The 15,854-nt window shown below is 38.0% G+C and overlaps 1 protein-coding gene across 1 annotated transcript in view; it reads left to right on the top strand.

Moving 5' to 3' along the window:
• The first annotated feature begins 31 nt into the window (after positions 1 to 31).
• LOC106867917 (conserved oligomeric Golgi complex subunit 2) overlaps positions 32 to 15,854 on the top strand; it is a 37,491-nt gene continuing 21,668 nt past the window's right edge. The window contains exons 1-6 of the mRNA XM_089359691.1: positions 32 to 301; positions 4,170 to 4,331; positions 5,561 to 5,626; positions 9,877 to 9,957; positions 11,416 to 11,513; positions 14,703 to 14,805. Coding sequence (XP_089215817.1) covers positions 221 to 301; positions 4,170 to 4,331; positions 5,561 to 5,626; positions 9,877 to 9,957; positions 11,416 to 11,513; positions 14,703 to 14,805 — 591 coding nt within the window. The 5' untranslated portion in view covers positions 32 to 220. The remainder of the gene's footprint in view (positions 302 to 4,169; positions 4,332 to 5,560; positions 5,627 to 9,876; positions 9,958 to 11,415; positions 11,514 to 14,702; positions 14,806 to 15,854) is intronic.

A 15,854-nucleotide genomic window follows, 5' to 3' on the forward strand; every position in this document is an offset into this window, starting at 1 on the left:
TATTGCTAGAGTGGTTTGTTCTCCTGTTGAAGGAGACTGAAATGTGGGAGGTGCCAAATCACAACTCTTGTAATGTCGGTTGTCAACAAATACATAACTGGTTCTCCTCCACTCATGTAAATAGACTTCAATGAGCTGCTGTAAATACTTACATTCCATTCTTAATATATCTTGAGGTCAAAACAACAAAGAGCAAAGAAGAAAAAGAAATAGAATCAATATGTCTGGAGATACTGCAAAACCGTTGACACTTCCTAGCGGTCCAGCTACTCTCTGCTTCGACAAAGATGACTTCATGAAGGTAACTTCCTGATTGATTAACCTTTATGTGAATAGGAACATTACTCCAGTGCGAACATTTTGTTAATATACACTAGATCTTGGCAATCTTATAGATGTTATAATGTTTTTTTTTAATGTTATTTAACCCCTGGTTAGCTCTGATCAAGTAGATCGGTGGAGTTCACTGTTTTTTATTCAGGTATATTGTATGCTTTATCATTGTCTCCTTCCCCACTTTTATTTTTTTAGTAGAGTTTTGATAGAGATTGGGTTGCTATTTCTAGCAAGTCGAGTGAATGTGTAGATGTTCCTTCTTTGGTTTGTGTAATCACTCATCGTTGTTTAGTGCTTGGCAAACACTAATCGGGCAGATCCATGAGCAACAGGCATTCCAACTATGACCATGTCGTTTTGTTAGAAGTATGTAATACTATAATATCTAATATTCCTTAATGTGAGACATGTAATCCGAGGAACATTTGGCTGCTATTTCTAGGACGTAAGCGACCGCGTTGAGGTTTTCCTCGTCGACTGGAGTAATTACTAGTTTTATGTGAAGGTGGCTTGACAGACACAATAGAACGTTGGATTAAATGCTTTACAGTTTTTAATTTCGTTTTTCAACATTTTGAGTTAAAAATCCTGATGGCGCAGACCGATATTTCATCCCCCTGATAAAATAAACACAAGTCTGGATTAAGCTAATGCGCAGCCTGTTGCGTTTGTTATAAATAGGATCTAAACAAACACTTAGCTATTTTATTGAATTAGAACTATTTTTATGGATCCAGTTGCATTTTTGAAGGACCAATAGACCAGCTGGCATAGGCTGGGTTGGGGAAGTGTACAACATGTCACCACGGGCTTGTAAATTGTACGTGTATTCGATCGGAGTGTTGAATTATAATATTTTCCCTGGATCCAGCCAAGTATTTGTAGGACTAATATATGCAGACTAACTCTCAGAGTGGAGGGCAGTAAACGAAATGAATATAAGGGTTCCGCTATTTATTACTTCCCGCAAAATTTCGACTTCGCCTGCTAGCTGACTTGACTGAGATATTTAGACGGTTGCCCCTGAAAGACGGCAGTTCTGACGTGATATATTGTGGGATGAATTAGTAACTCCTTTGTCGATAGACTCTGATTTTGTTTTGAACCAAACCTAGAAGCACTAAGCTGGAGTGTGACATTTCGTGAATTCACTAATATATAATAGTGATAATAAATGTTTTAAATTTTGACACAAGGCCAGCAATTTTAACGGGAGTAGGTAAGTCGATTATATCGACCCCAGTACTTGACTGGTACTTACTTTTATCGATCCCCAAAGGAATTTTCAACTCAGAACATAATGAGTTGGAAGGAGTGCCACTAAGCATTTTGTCCAACATGTTTAGGATTCTGCCAGCTCACCACCTTTAATAGTAATTGTTTCAAATTTTGATGCAAAGCTAGCAGTTTAATAGGGGGATGGTGCAAGGCAAGTACATTGACTCAAGTGGTACTTTATTTTGTCAAGCTCAAAAAGCTGAAAAGCAAAGTTGTTTTCAAAGGAATTGAACTCAGAATGTAAGGAGCTGTAACAAATGCAGCAAAATATTTTGTCCAGTGCTCTAAAGATTCTGCTATTTCATTACCTTAGTAATAATAATAATAATAAGCTTATTGTATATAGTGCCACTACAATTGGCTGGGAAAGGTTAGAAGAGGAAGTAGAAAGCAGCATTAGGTCAAATAATGAAAAACAGCAGCAATAATACATGCATAGTGCACAGAATAAAAGACAAAAAGACAGAAGAGTGAACAGTAGAAGAGCTATAAGGAGGAAAGGGTGCATAGGTATGTCTGGAGTAGTTTTGGTGAATTTCAGGTAGCATGGAATTTTTGGAGGATGTAGTGTTGTGACAACTAACAAGTGACACAGGTGGTTTACAGGTTATTCCATGCTTCAACATTACTGTGCATGAAAAGATGATGTTTCCAAAAGTTGTGGGTTATGTGCAGTTTTTTGATGATGAAAATATTGTCAGTTAAGCAGCCAAGATGTTTGAGTTAAATATTCTTTTCTGTTACTTAATGTAAATTTGTTTTATAGTCTACTGTTGAAAAATTTGTTATTTGTGCTGTAGTTATTTTTAACAATATAAAGTTGAAGCAGGAACTGCTCACAAAATGTTTTTTAGCTGCTTGAAAATCCTTATTTGATTTAATGGAAATGGTTAGTATTATGATGTCTATTATATCATATATTTAACAATAATGTGATTTGTTTCACAGATTATTATGGGAAAAATAATGAGTAAGCTTCATTATTCTATGATGAGTTTAGTATATTAAAATGATAGCAAATCTGTTAACTAGCCCCTGACAAAAGAATGTTTACTGTTGCTCTTTATCATCATCATTTAATGTCCCTTGTTCACATGGGTCAGACAGATTTTTTTATGGCTTGATGCCTTTCCTCTCACCAACCCTTGACTATTTCCAAACAAAGTAATATTTTCCCATGGATATGTTTTTGATGGAATACTGGAAAGGAAATAACTAGGTCATTATTAAACTGATGATTGGAATATAAATTAACATGAAATTTTGATAGGAGGTTTCAAATTAGATTTACAACAAAAGAGACATTTTGTACCATAGAACTAGGGGTGGGTTAGTATCGAAGGATTAACATTCATTTACCTCTGGAGGAGAACATAATATAAAGATAATGATGTTTGAGAAAGAGAATAAAGTAAAGGTGAAGAATAGGTGTGGGTACTGAGACTTTTCAATTAACTAATTCAGAGGAGCAAATGTTAGTGTAGTACTGATAGAAGAAACAGTATATCTGTGAGCTTGTCATTATAGCATTGTGGTGTGGTTGTAGTAGAAGTTGTAATGTGTTGGTGTGGTTGTGGTGTTTGTAGTAATGGTTGTAGTGTGATAGTGTGTTGGTGTGGATGTAGTAGTAGATGTAGTGTGGTAGTCTTGTAGCATGTTGATGTTGTTGTAATAATAGTTCTAGTGCTGTGGTGAGATTGTAGTAATGGTTGTAGTGTGATAGTGGGTGAATGTTTACCAATCAATCAATTTGCTTTATAAGAAGCAGTAGTTGTGGTTACTTCCACTGTTGTTGTTACATCAGTTGGAGTTGTTATTGTCACCCCAATAGATGTTGTTGCCTCCAATAGAAGTTCAATTTTGGCAATTCCAGTTGTTGTAAAAGATTGGTTTCAACTTGAGATATCTTGAGATTTGTAACTTCTGGGGGTGGGGGTTAAACTTAACCATGGGGCCTATCTGTGCCTAAACAAGTTTGGGAGAGCAGTTTGTATTCCATTTGAAATATGGTTCCTTGTCAAAAACATTTCTCCATTGAAACCATTTAAATTTGGTCTCATGTATTTATATGTGTAACATGAAAGTGAAGGTCACCAACTGACCTGGGCTGAAGTATTTCCTGGTTCTAATTGGCTGTATATAGTTGTGGTGACTTTTCCTTGAAGAACTCATGAATTCTGAAAGCTGCTAAATAAAGGCTTTAATGAAATGTTCAGAAATGGCCAATTTAGACGCATAAAGAAGATGATGGTATTTAACTAATAGCAGAGAACCTTCAAATCCCAAGGGATTCTCTATGTGGTTTCCTGACCTGCTGGAGGTAGCAGTAAAATCTCTCTCAAGTCTATTTTAAAATGGAAGGGCACATTGGGTATTACAGTTCAGTTCTAGATAAATTTTGTTTGAAAGAAAGAGTGGATGGTTGTGATTAGAGTGTCTTTGATCTGCTGGGTCAGAGCTGACTTGGAGCTAAACTACTACAGAACTACAGTTTATTCTGTTGTCATTCAGTAATGCATATTCCTGACTTCTCTGTTTTTACTATTTTTTTTCAGAATACCTTTAATGTTGATACCTTTGTAATGGATTGTCGGAGATGTGTTCCCCTTGAAACCCTTCGAGATGACCTTCATATTTATCTGAAAATTCTTAGAAGTGCCATGATAGAATTGATTAACAAAGATTATGCTGATTTTGTCAATCTTTCTACCAATCTGGTGAGTAAATATTATTTGTTATCTTCATTACCACCATCAGCACACCACTACTACTTCAGCCACCATCATCATCACCAACTCATTTGTCATGATATTTGTTTGTAATTACATTATCCTCATCATAGGTGCAGGCATGGCTGTGTGGTAAGAAGCTTGCTTCCCAACCACATGGTTCTGGGTTCTGTCCCACTGTGTAGCACCTGGGGCAAGTGTCTTCTACTATAGCCTCAGGTTGATGAAAGCCTTGTGAGTGGATTTGGTAGACAGAAACTGAAAGAAACCTATTATATATATATATATATATATATATATATATATATATATATATATATATATATATATATACACACATACATATATACATACATACATATATGATGATGGCCGTCCACGCGTGACCGAGGAAGACCATTGCCGACCTTCAGGAACATTGTGCGCTCTAGGACTAACTTATATTTTGCATTTACAGCTCCGTTGGTGGCTAATAAGCCCTGCTCTTGACAAGCATACACGACTGCAAACATTGCAGACCAAGCTTTCCCCATTCACTATGTGAGCCGTGTGCTTTCGTGCAGCTCGCTTAAGTTCTTCATGCTGGTTATGTGTTCTCTCAAAAGTGTCGATCCCCTCCTTAACCTGCTTCCTCCATCTGTGGCGATGACAGGCATTGTTCTCCTAGTCAGTGTCCTGCATATCACAGGCCTTCAATGAGGACTTGACACAGTCCTTAAATTGCAGCCTTGGTTTCTGCTGGAGTCTCCTTCCATTCACAAGTTCTCCATATAGCATCTGCTTAGGAATCCTGCTATCCTTTATTCTAATAAGGTGTTCAGACCAACGTAACTGGTTCTTGTGCACCATTGCCTCAATACTCAAGATATCAGCTGTCCTCAGGACCTGTGTGTCTGGAATTTTTGAGGTCCAGCTAACATTGAGAATGTGTCTGAGACATCTCTGTTGAAAGCATTCAAGGACCCTTACCTGACGTTTGTACAGAGTCCATGTCTCACATGAGTAGAGGAGCGATGTCAGTACACATGCACAGTACACAGCGACTTTTGTTTGTCTTGCGATGCCATGCTGGGACCAGACACGAGACTGAAGAGACCGGAAGGAATTAATTGCTCTCTGCAACCTGAAAGATATTTCCTCATCCAAGGAGCAAGAACGGTGGAAACTAGTGAAGTTATTAGAATAATAAAATGGATCATTTTCTTTATTCTTTCTAGGTTGGAATGGATAAAGCGATAAATAACTTAACGGAACCGCTTGGACAGTTTAAAGAGGAGGTCCTAGTAAGTGTTTTTTCTTTTGATTTAATTTGATTCAGTTACAGTAATCATCATCATCATCATCATCACCATTGTCATCATTATCAAAAGCAGCACTACCATGTGAACATCATCATCATCACCACCACTACTGCTGCCACCACCACAACCACAATCATCATCATCATCCTCATCATCGTCACTATCGTCATCATATGTCTGTTTTTCCATTTTCCATGCAGTCATGTGTTGGATGGGTCTTCTCACAGTATCTTATCACTAGTTGCAGTCCTTTATTATCTACTGCAAACATTAATCTTTCTTGTTGTGTGTTTGTGTTGGAGGGCTAGGTTTGCATTTTTTTTTCTGCTGGAGCTTCCTATCACTAATCACTTCCTATCACTAATCACTTCCTATCACTAATCACTTTACAATATGAATGGGTTCATTATATCATGCAACAGGTACTAGAGAGCTTTACTGTGGCAAGACCAAAGTGTTCCCATTACCCTGTATCAACTTTTATTCAAAGTTTCTGCTCTCCTGGACAAGTTGCCTTCACTGCAGCTTACCCTATCCATATCTCCTCTGTGTGATTTGAGCAGAACCATTTTCTGATACTGTTGGGTTTGTTTGGAGTATCTGACTTCTTAGATAGATTGTCTTGATTATGGCTTGGGAATACCATGGCAGAAGGGTTCTAGTATTAATGAAACTCACAGTGGTCATCTAAGATTTGTTTGCTTGCTTCATGCTCTTGCTTGATGGGGCTAGAGGGGGGGGGGGGTCATCCCAGGTTAGTGGTCATAGAGACATCATGCACAGAGCCAACCAGGTCCACCAATGCTCTCCATTACTGGGGGCCCCTTGCCAGCTCCTCTGCATCCTCCAAGGTGACATTGAGCCCCTGGAGATCTTCCTTATTCACATCTAGCCATCTTGTGCAAGTCATGCCACGATGCCTCTTCCAGCTCACAGTTGCTGTTGTGAATGAGAGTAAAGCCCTGGTAGGATGATCTAAGACTACTAGAAATAAAAGTCGTCTCTGTGGTATATGTCTCTAAAGCTTACTATATTCTTGGCCAAAGCACTCAACAAATTACTGTTTCAGTTTATTAGGACAGAAATCTATTTATAGTTCAGTTTACTGAGCTGTAAAATAATGTAACAGTGAAAAGTTACATGGTAGCAGTGTGCCAAGTCTCATCATCATCATCATTTAATGCCAGCACTCTCCATGCTGGTTGGTTTGATATGGAGCTGGTTTGATGGGAGCTGTCCAGACTCCGACTGTCTGTTGTGGCATGGTTTCTACAGCTGGATGCCCTTCCTAATGCCAACCACTTAGCAGAGTGTGCTGGGTGCTTTTTATGTGCCACTAGCACAGGTGCGTTTATGCAGTACTGGTATGGGTGTGCTTACACAACACTGGCACAGATGCTTTTTAAGTGGCACTGGAACCTGAAAGGACAAGCCTGTATGTGTGGAAGACAGCAAGACTCAACTGGAAGTCATAACTGAGTTGCACTCTCAGCTTCATACTCTTGTAATCAGTGATATAAATTTTGATAACATTGCTATGGTGGATTACTTCAAAGCACCAGGAAAACTTGATAACATTTTGCGAACAACTGCCTATCTCCTCTTCAGTGATTCTTCAGATTCTTCACAATAATCATATTGCAATCAAAGGGTAGTTGAACATATGCAATGATTTGGAGGAGTTTAAGAAAGTAAAATAGTAAAAAAAAGACACTCTAAAAGGAAATAACCAGTCAAATGATTACCTGGAGGAACTTAAGAGATATTAATGCCTGAAATAGAATGTTAGTGAATTCAAAGACATTCTTTAGTACTGTGTTTGTGCTGTGATGGACGGAAGCGAATACTGTATCTTATTTATAATGCTTTTGATTTGTAAGATATAATTAATATTACAATGGAAAGTAAACATTTTGTCATAGTTATTATAACTTAAAATCTATACTAACGTTCACAACAATTCAATCTTGTTGGATTTGAGTAATAAACATGGCATAAAGATTAGATGATACTCGAAAGAGTGAGTGTCGTGGCATTGAGTAACAACCAACGAACACCAGAGAGTGAGTGTCGTGGATTTGAGTGACAACCAGCGATCACTGAATAATTTCCCAAAAATCAGGGTTTTTATAACTGCTCATACACGAATTCTAAGAACCGTACTTCATGAAAGATTTCTTTAACAAAAGTTTAGAATTCGTATATGGGCAGTAATTTTTAACCAATGAGAAATCAACAATTTTTCCTGTTCGGGCAAACGAACCTTTGTTCTCTCTCTGCCTCTTATGAGTTTGCTACAGTGCTAACAACAGTTGTCATAATGAGGGACAGGGAGCAAAACTTTTTTAGTTCACTTAGTTTAAGTGGTGTTGAAGAATGTAATAACACAGGGGAAATCTGTGGGGGATAACTTTGAATTCTAGCATGTGTTTGTTTAGGAAAGAAACTTTGACAGAAAAGAAATATTATATGGGCAAAGTTGTTAGAGAGGAGGGGAGGTTTACTATCATATCTGGAAGGGAATGAGTGGAAATTAATATAGTGTGTGGAAGAGACACAGTGGGAACAATGGGAAGGCATAAGAATTGGGAAATTGAGCATTTGAGGGGAGACTAATTTTTTTTTCTTTTGTTTTGTTTTTCTATTTTGGTCTGTAATGTAAATATGTAGTGAGTATTCTGCCAAGATGAGGGAGTAACATTTCAGTGTATTGACATTGTGTAAAGAATTGGCAAATGTTCAGGACTGAAATATTGGGTCGTCCTATAAATAATGCGGTTTTTTCAATTGCATGAACTACAAGTTGGAGGGGGACGGGATAAACTACCTGCATCAACTTGCTATAAAAGCAGGTAGTAATTTTACCTTGTACTTATTCTTAGTGCAAGTTTTGAAGAGTGCAGTTCGATTTTAACAGTTGTTTTTTCAAAGCTATAATGGAAGTGACAAATGATTGTATTCGGCATATTTTGCTTTATGAGTTCAATAAAGGCAACCACACAACAGAAAGTGCGAGGAATATTAATGCAGTATATGGGAATTGGACAAGAAGCGTAAACCAGTGTCAATGGTGGTTCCAAGAACTCCGAGCCGGAAAAGTCAGTAAATTGGGTCAATGGGTTCCTCACAAATCTAATTGTGCGCAGAGAGTGAATGTGTGCTCTTCTTTGCTGTCATGTCTCATGAATGAATCTTTTTTGGACTGAATAGTGACTGGTGATGAGAAATGAGTTCTTTATAAAAATGTCGAGCGCTGAAGACAGTGGGTAGGGAAAGGAGAAACACTGGCACCTCAGGCTAAAGAAGGTCTTCACCCACATAAGGTGTTGTTATCTGTTTGGTGGGTTATGAATGGTTTAGTCCACTTCGAACTTTTAAACTCAAGCCAAAGGAGATTTACTGTGAGCAGCTTGAGTGGCTTAAGTCAGCGCTAGAACAAAAATGACCATCTTTGGTTTCAAGACAAAAAGTGTTCTTCCATCAGGATAATGCTCGGCCATATACAGTGAGGATGACATTCCAAAGGCTGGAACAGTTTGAATGGGAAACGCTGCCCCATCTACCATATTCACCAGACATTGTCCCATCTGATCATCATTTATTCTGCAGTCTTCAAAATCATTTGGATGGAAAGAGTATGAATTCTGTAGATGAGGTCGAAACAGTACTGGAGGAGTATTTTTCATCACAGACAAGTGAATTTTGGAAGAGGGGCCTTGCAAGTCTACCAGATAGATGGAAGAGCATTGTAGAAAATAAAGGAGAGTATATTTTAGTTTAAAAAAGAACTTTGTTTATCTTAAGTTTGAAAAATAAAAGAAGTATAAAAAAACCACATTATTTATGGGATGACCTAGTATCTTTTGGTCTTGAAGACACAAAGCACAGCTTCTTTTTTTTATATTAAATTAATTTTTTTTTTTTGTGATTCCATCATTAATTACAATTGTCTAGATCTGTTGGATTAATATTTGTTTTGGATCACTGACTTGGATGATCTTGAGTTCAGTTCTTTGCTGAAAGTTAATTCCTTGATCATGTCCCTGCCTCCCCCACACATATCTAGTTGTTCTGAGAATAAGAATGGCAACTAATTGCTGCTAAAATACAATGTATTTTGTGTACACATTTGCTGCCATTTGTTGAATACATTAGCTTCACAGCCACTGAACCTCTAACAAGTTTTTAACTTTTTATTGCATGTTTTCCAATGTTTTCTTTTACTTTTACAGTATGTCACCTCTGCAATGGATAGTGCTATAGAGGCTGTGGAAGAGAAACTTAACCAGCGACAGAAAATAAAGGACAAAAAGGTTGGTGTTCATTTATTTCTTGTTTGAAAAATATTTTGAAAATTTAAAAAAAAAATTCTATCTTGCATTAGTGGGTTCGTAGAATCATTAGTATGTTAGATAAAATCTTTTATTTTCTGACTTCTAATTCCACCATGGCCAATTTGTCTTTTATCCTCCTGGAGTTAATAAAGTACCAGTTAATCATCTAACCTCTTCTCCCCAAATTCCTAGCTGTGTGCCAATCTAAAAAAGAATAACATTATAACTATAATTATTGTAGCCTCAGCTAATTTAAAGGTAGTGAATTGACAGAATTGTTAGAGCATCAGACAAAATGCTTTGTAGTATTTCTTCTGAGTTTTTATTTTCTTAGTTCAAGTCCTGCTCAGGCCAGCTTCACCTTTCATTCACTCAGAATCAGTAAAGTACCTATCAAGTACTGAGGTTGACTAACCATTCTCTTCAAAATTTTTGGTCATGTACTAATGTTAGAAATAATTATTGATCTGGTGCTTGGAACATAATTTAACAAAATGTCCTGACATTAAATTATGATGGAATACTTTAATTTAAATATGAACAGTTTAAAATGAGATGTTTTGTATCAGAGAATCAAAGGTAGTCTTAAAGTAGGTTGGTTTCAAAAAGATTAATGAATTTTGGTTTTTCATTTTTGGATTATTTTCAGTAATTTTCTTCAGACTTTTATAAATTTTAAAATACTTTGTTGTTAGGCACAGGAGTGGCTGTGTGGTAAGTAGCTTGCTTACCAACCACATGGTTCCAGGTTCAGTCCCACTGCGTGACACAATAGCAGAAGGCTAGAATTGCAGATGTAATCCATTTGATGGACTTTGACACAGTTTCCATCAAGGCCTAACTAGAGCAATGTTAAATGAAGAGCCTTGATCAAAGACGTAACATGCCATCTAACCCAAGAATTGAACCTGTGACTTTATGATTGTGAATCCAACATGCTAGCCACTATTCCATGTGCCTTCACAAATAAAATAAAGTCATAAATAAATAAAACTGGTGAATAGATAGTGGCAGTACTCACTCATCTCTCCATCGCATACTGTGGTATGATATCCTGCAATGTACAGTAGGAGAAGGCTGATCTTTTTAATACTTGTGATAGTCATTGCATTTAAAAGACAAAACAAGACATTAACCCTTTAGCATTCAGATTATTCGGTCAAATGTTATGCTTATTTATTCAAATTTTTTTGAATTACTCATGCATTATATCGTAGCTTTGAGATTTTGATGATGTGATTGTTTATTTTCAGAATGACATTGTAGGGTAGTTGTGAGAGGCCAAATCTGGCCAGTTTGAACATAAAACAGAGACAATATTTGAGTTGGATATAGGCAGTTTAAATGCTAAAAAAGTTTAAAAAGAATGAAATAAAATAAGAGGTTTCATAATCTGACATGTTTTTTTTTAATGCTTATCATTATTTCTGTTGTTAGGCTTGTCTACAAGGCTTAATAAATATCGTACAGTCAGTTGAGAAGATAGAGAAACTTTTGGGATTAACACACAACATGGAGCCTTCATCTGGTGCCAGGTAAATATTTTTATTTTTCAAACAATTTTCAAATTGAATCTTTGAATATTCATATTTTCCTTGTAACATTTTACCATTTTTTTCTTCATTACTGAAGATTGTAGTTGATTTTATCTTTTACTTGTTTCAGTTGTTGATTTTTAAGGTTGATTTTTTTTTTTTTAAGGTTGATTTCTACTTGTTTCAGTCACTGGCCTGCAGCTATGCTGGGGCATTGCTTTGGAGTGTTTAGTTAACCCCAGTACTTATTTTTGAAGTCTAATACTTATGGTTTCTTTTGCCGAACCACTAAGTTATGGAGGGTCATAAACAAACCAAAACAAGTTGTCAAAAATGAAGGGAGGTACAAACGAAAACACACACGCTTACTCATGCAATTATATATCACCATCATCATGTCCATGTTCTACGCTGGCATGAGTTGGATAGTTCAACAGGATTTGATGTGCTGAACAGAGGGCTGCACCAAGCTCCATTGTCTGTTTTGGCTTGGTGTCTATGACTGGATGCCATTCCTAATACCAACCACTTTGCAGTGTGTATTGGGTGTTTTTCTTCATATCCACCCTAAGTGGGGTATAGTATTGAGGGGTGTGAATGTATGATAGAAGGACAGGAGCAAGTGTCTTGCTGAAGTGGTGAATACATGGCCCCTTCATCTGGAAAAGGAGAGAGAGAGAGAGAGAGATGTGAAGTCAAGGTAGAAGGTGAATTTAAGATAGAGAATAAGGATAAAGGAACAGAAAGGTGGGTGGTAGGTAAGTGCATTAGATTGAAAAAGAGTGTGACAAATGGTTGTGTATGTGTATATATATATATATATATATATATATATACATACATACATACATACATACATATATATATATATATATATATATATATATATATATAAAGTGTAGTATATTGCCACTTAAGTGTGGCTGACCCCTAGGGGTGGATGTTACTGTTGCTTTTAGCCCCAGGAGGACATCTCCTCCAGCTGGCTTATCGACACACGACTGTGTCCTGTTTGCCAAGGGAAGTTATCCCTCTCACCTCGATCAGCAGCACGAACGTATCCGGATTTCAGGGTTATTTCCCTTCGTCGGCGTTCGACAGCTGATGACCTTGGTGAGAGAGACAAAAACCTGGCAAATTTATATCTTCTTTTCCAGTGAAATTCTTCACTGATATTGAAAAGGTGAAAACAAGCAATGTTAATTCTCTAAATGAAGTATTAACAGTAACTGCACGATAAAGTGTAGTATATTGCCACTTAAGTGTGGCTGACCCCTAGGGGTGGATGTTACTGTTGCTTTTAGCCCTAGGAGGACATCTCCTCCAGCTGGCTTATCGACACACGACTGTGTCCTGTTTGCCAAGGGAAGTTATCCCTCTCACCTCGATCAGCAGCACGAACGTATCCGGATTTCAGGGTTATTTCCCTTCGTCGGCGTTCGACAGCTGATGACCTTGGTGAGAGAGACAAAAACCAAATTTATATCTTCTTTTCCAGTGAAACAGGATACAGTCGTGTGTCGATAAGCCAGCTGGAGGAGATGTCCTCCTGGGGCTAAAAGCAACAGTAACATCCACCCCTAGGGGTCAGCCACACTTAAGTGGCAATATACTACACTTTATCGTGCAGTTACTGTTAATACTTCATTTAGAGAATTAACATTGCTTGTTTTCACCTTTTCAATATCAGTGAAGAATTTCACTGGAAAAGAAGATATAAATTTGCCAGGTTTTTGTCTCTCTCACCAAGGTCATCAGCTGTCGAACGCCGACGAAGGGAAATAACCCTGAAATCCGGATACGTTCGTGCTGCTGATCGAGGTGAGAGGGATAACTTCCCTTGGCAAACAGGACACAGTCGTGTGTCGATAAGCCAGCTGGAGGAGATGTCCTCCTGGGGCTAAAAGCAACAGTAACATCCACCCCTAGGGGTCAGCCACACGTAAGTGGCAATATACTACACTTTATCGTGCAGTTACTGTTAATACTTCATTTAGAGAATTAACATTGCTTGTTTTCACCTTTTCAATATCAGTGAAGAATTTCACTGGAAAAGAAGATATAAATTTGCCAGGTTTTTGTCTCTCTCACCAAGGTCATCAGCTGTCGAACGCCGACGAAGGGAAATAACCCTGAAATCCGGATACGTTCGTGCTGCTGATCGAGGTGAGAGGGATAACTTCCCTTGGCAAACAGGACACAGTCGTGTGTCGATAAGCCAGCTGGAGGAGATGTCCTCCTGGGGCTAAAAGCAACAGTAACATCCACCCCTAGGGGTCAGCCACACTTAAGTGGCAATATACTACACTTTATCGTGCAGTTACTGTTAATACTTCATTTAGAGAATTAACATTGCTTGTTTTCACCTTTTCAATATCAGTGAAGAATTTCACTGGAAAAGAAGATATAAATTTGCCAGGTTTTTGTCTCTCTCACCAAGGTCATCAGCTGTCGAACGCCGACGAAGGGAAATAACCCTGAAATCCGGATACGTTCGTGCTGCTGATCGAGGTGAGAGGGATAACTTCCCTTGGCAAACAGGACACAGTCGTGTGTCGATAAGCCAGCTGGAGGAGATGTCCTCCTGGGGCTAAAAGCAACAGTAACATCCACCCCTAGGGGTCAGCTACACTTAAGTGGCAATATACTACACTTTATCGTGCAGTTACTGTTAATACTTCATTTAGAGAATTAACATTGCTTATATATATATATATATATATATATATATATATATATATATATATATATATACACAGTGAAGGCACATGGCTTAGTGGTTAGGATATTTGGCTCATGAGTTCAATTCCCAGTGACCATGTTGCTCCAGTTCACTCAGCTGGCAAAAATGTCTAGTACCTGTATTTCAAACACCAAGCCTTGTCACATTCTGTGTCGCGCTGAATCTCTCTGGGAACTATGTCAAGAGTATGCGTGTCTATGGAGTCCTCAGCCACTTGCACGTTAATTTCACGAACAGGCTGTTCTGTTAATTGGATCAATTGGAACCCTTATGATCACAACCGACTGCCAGTTTATATACACACATACACATATGTACACACACATGTGCACACAATGGGCTTCCATGCAATTTCTATCTACCAAAGGCATTGATTGACCCAGGGCTATATTAGATAACACTTGCCCAAGGTAACTTTTGTTTGTTTTTTTTCTTTTAAATTCTAGACTGAATGGTCAGTTGATTGAACGAGTGGCTACAGAGTTTAACAAACTTCAGTTTTATGTCACAAAAAGTCGAGGTCTTCCTTTGGTTGAAGAAGTAAAACCTGTAAGTAAAAATAAAATTGGTAATGTAAATGTCAACTAATAATTCAATTCTTATACTTAATTACTCCCTTGTTTTTTGGACTCACGTAATCGACTTAAGCCTTCCCCCAACTTACTGGCCATGTGCTGAAATTTGAAACCAATATTGAAACCAGGGTGAAACTTTGAAGTGTTTTCTTGTTATTCAGATATTTATAATCTACCCTACTGGCCTTTGTGCCGGTGACACGTAAAAGCACCCACTACGCTCTCGGAGTGGTTGGCGTTAGGAAGGGCATCCAGCTGTAGAAACTCTGCCAAATCAGATTGCAGCCTGGTGTAGCCATCGGGTTTCACCAGTCCTCAGTCAAATCGTCCAACCCATGCTAGCATGGAAAGCGGACGTTAAACGATGATGATGATATAACATAAATCTATAGTCTATAACAATAATTCTTCCTATAGTCATCAATGATAATATTGATTTCTCATAAACACAAGGCCGGAAATATGTCATTTAGTCAGTTGAATTGACCAAAGCTGTAGGTTGTGAGGAAAGTGGATAAAATATGTTATGACTTTACCTTTCATCCTTTTGGGCTTGAAAAATAAGTACCAGTTGAGTACTGGGGTTGATGTAGTTGATTAGCCTCCTTCCCCCAAACTTGCTGACCTTGTGTCAAAATTTGAAATCAGTCATCATCATCATCATCATCATCATCATCATCATTTAACGTCCACTTTCCATACTGGCATGGGTTGGATGATTTGACATGGAGCTGGCTAGCAGGGAGCTGTATAGACTCCAGCTGTCTGTTGAGGCATGGTTTCTATGGCTGGATGCCCTTCCTAATGCTAACCATGTAACAGAGTGCACTGGGTGCTTTTCATGTGCCACTGGTACAAGTGCCTTTTAAGTGGCACTGGCACCTGAAAAGAAAGCCTGTATGTCTGGAAGACAGCAATTTTACTCAGCTTGACATGTCTTATCACCACATCTCCTAATCCCTTGTCATTTCCTCAATGAGGCTTAGTTTCTGAAGATCCTTTCTCACCACTTTGTGCCACATC

Source organism: Octopus bimaculoides, chromosome 11 (genome assembly GCF_046866305.1).
Source record: "Octopus bimaculoides isolate indiv1 chromosome 11, ASM4686630v1, whole genome shotgun sequence".
In the NCBI taxonomy this organism is placed as follows: Eukaryota; Metazoa; Mollusca; class Cephalopoda; order Octopoda; family Octopodidae; genus Octopus; species Octopus bimaculoides.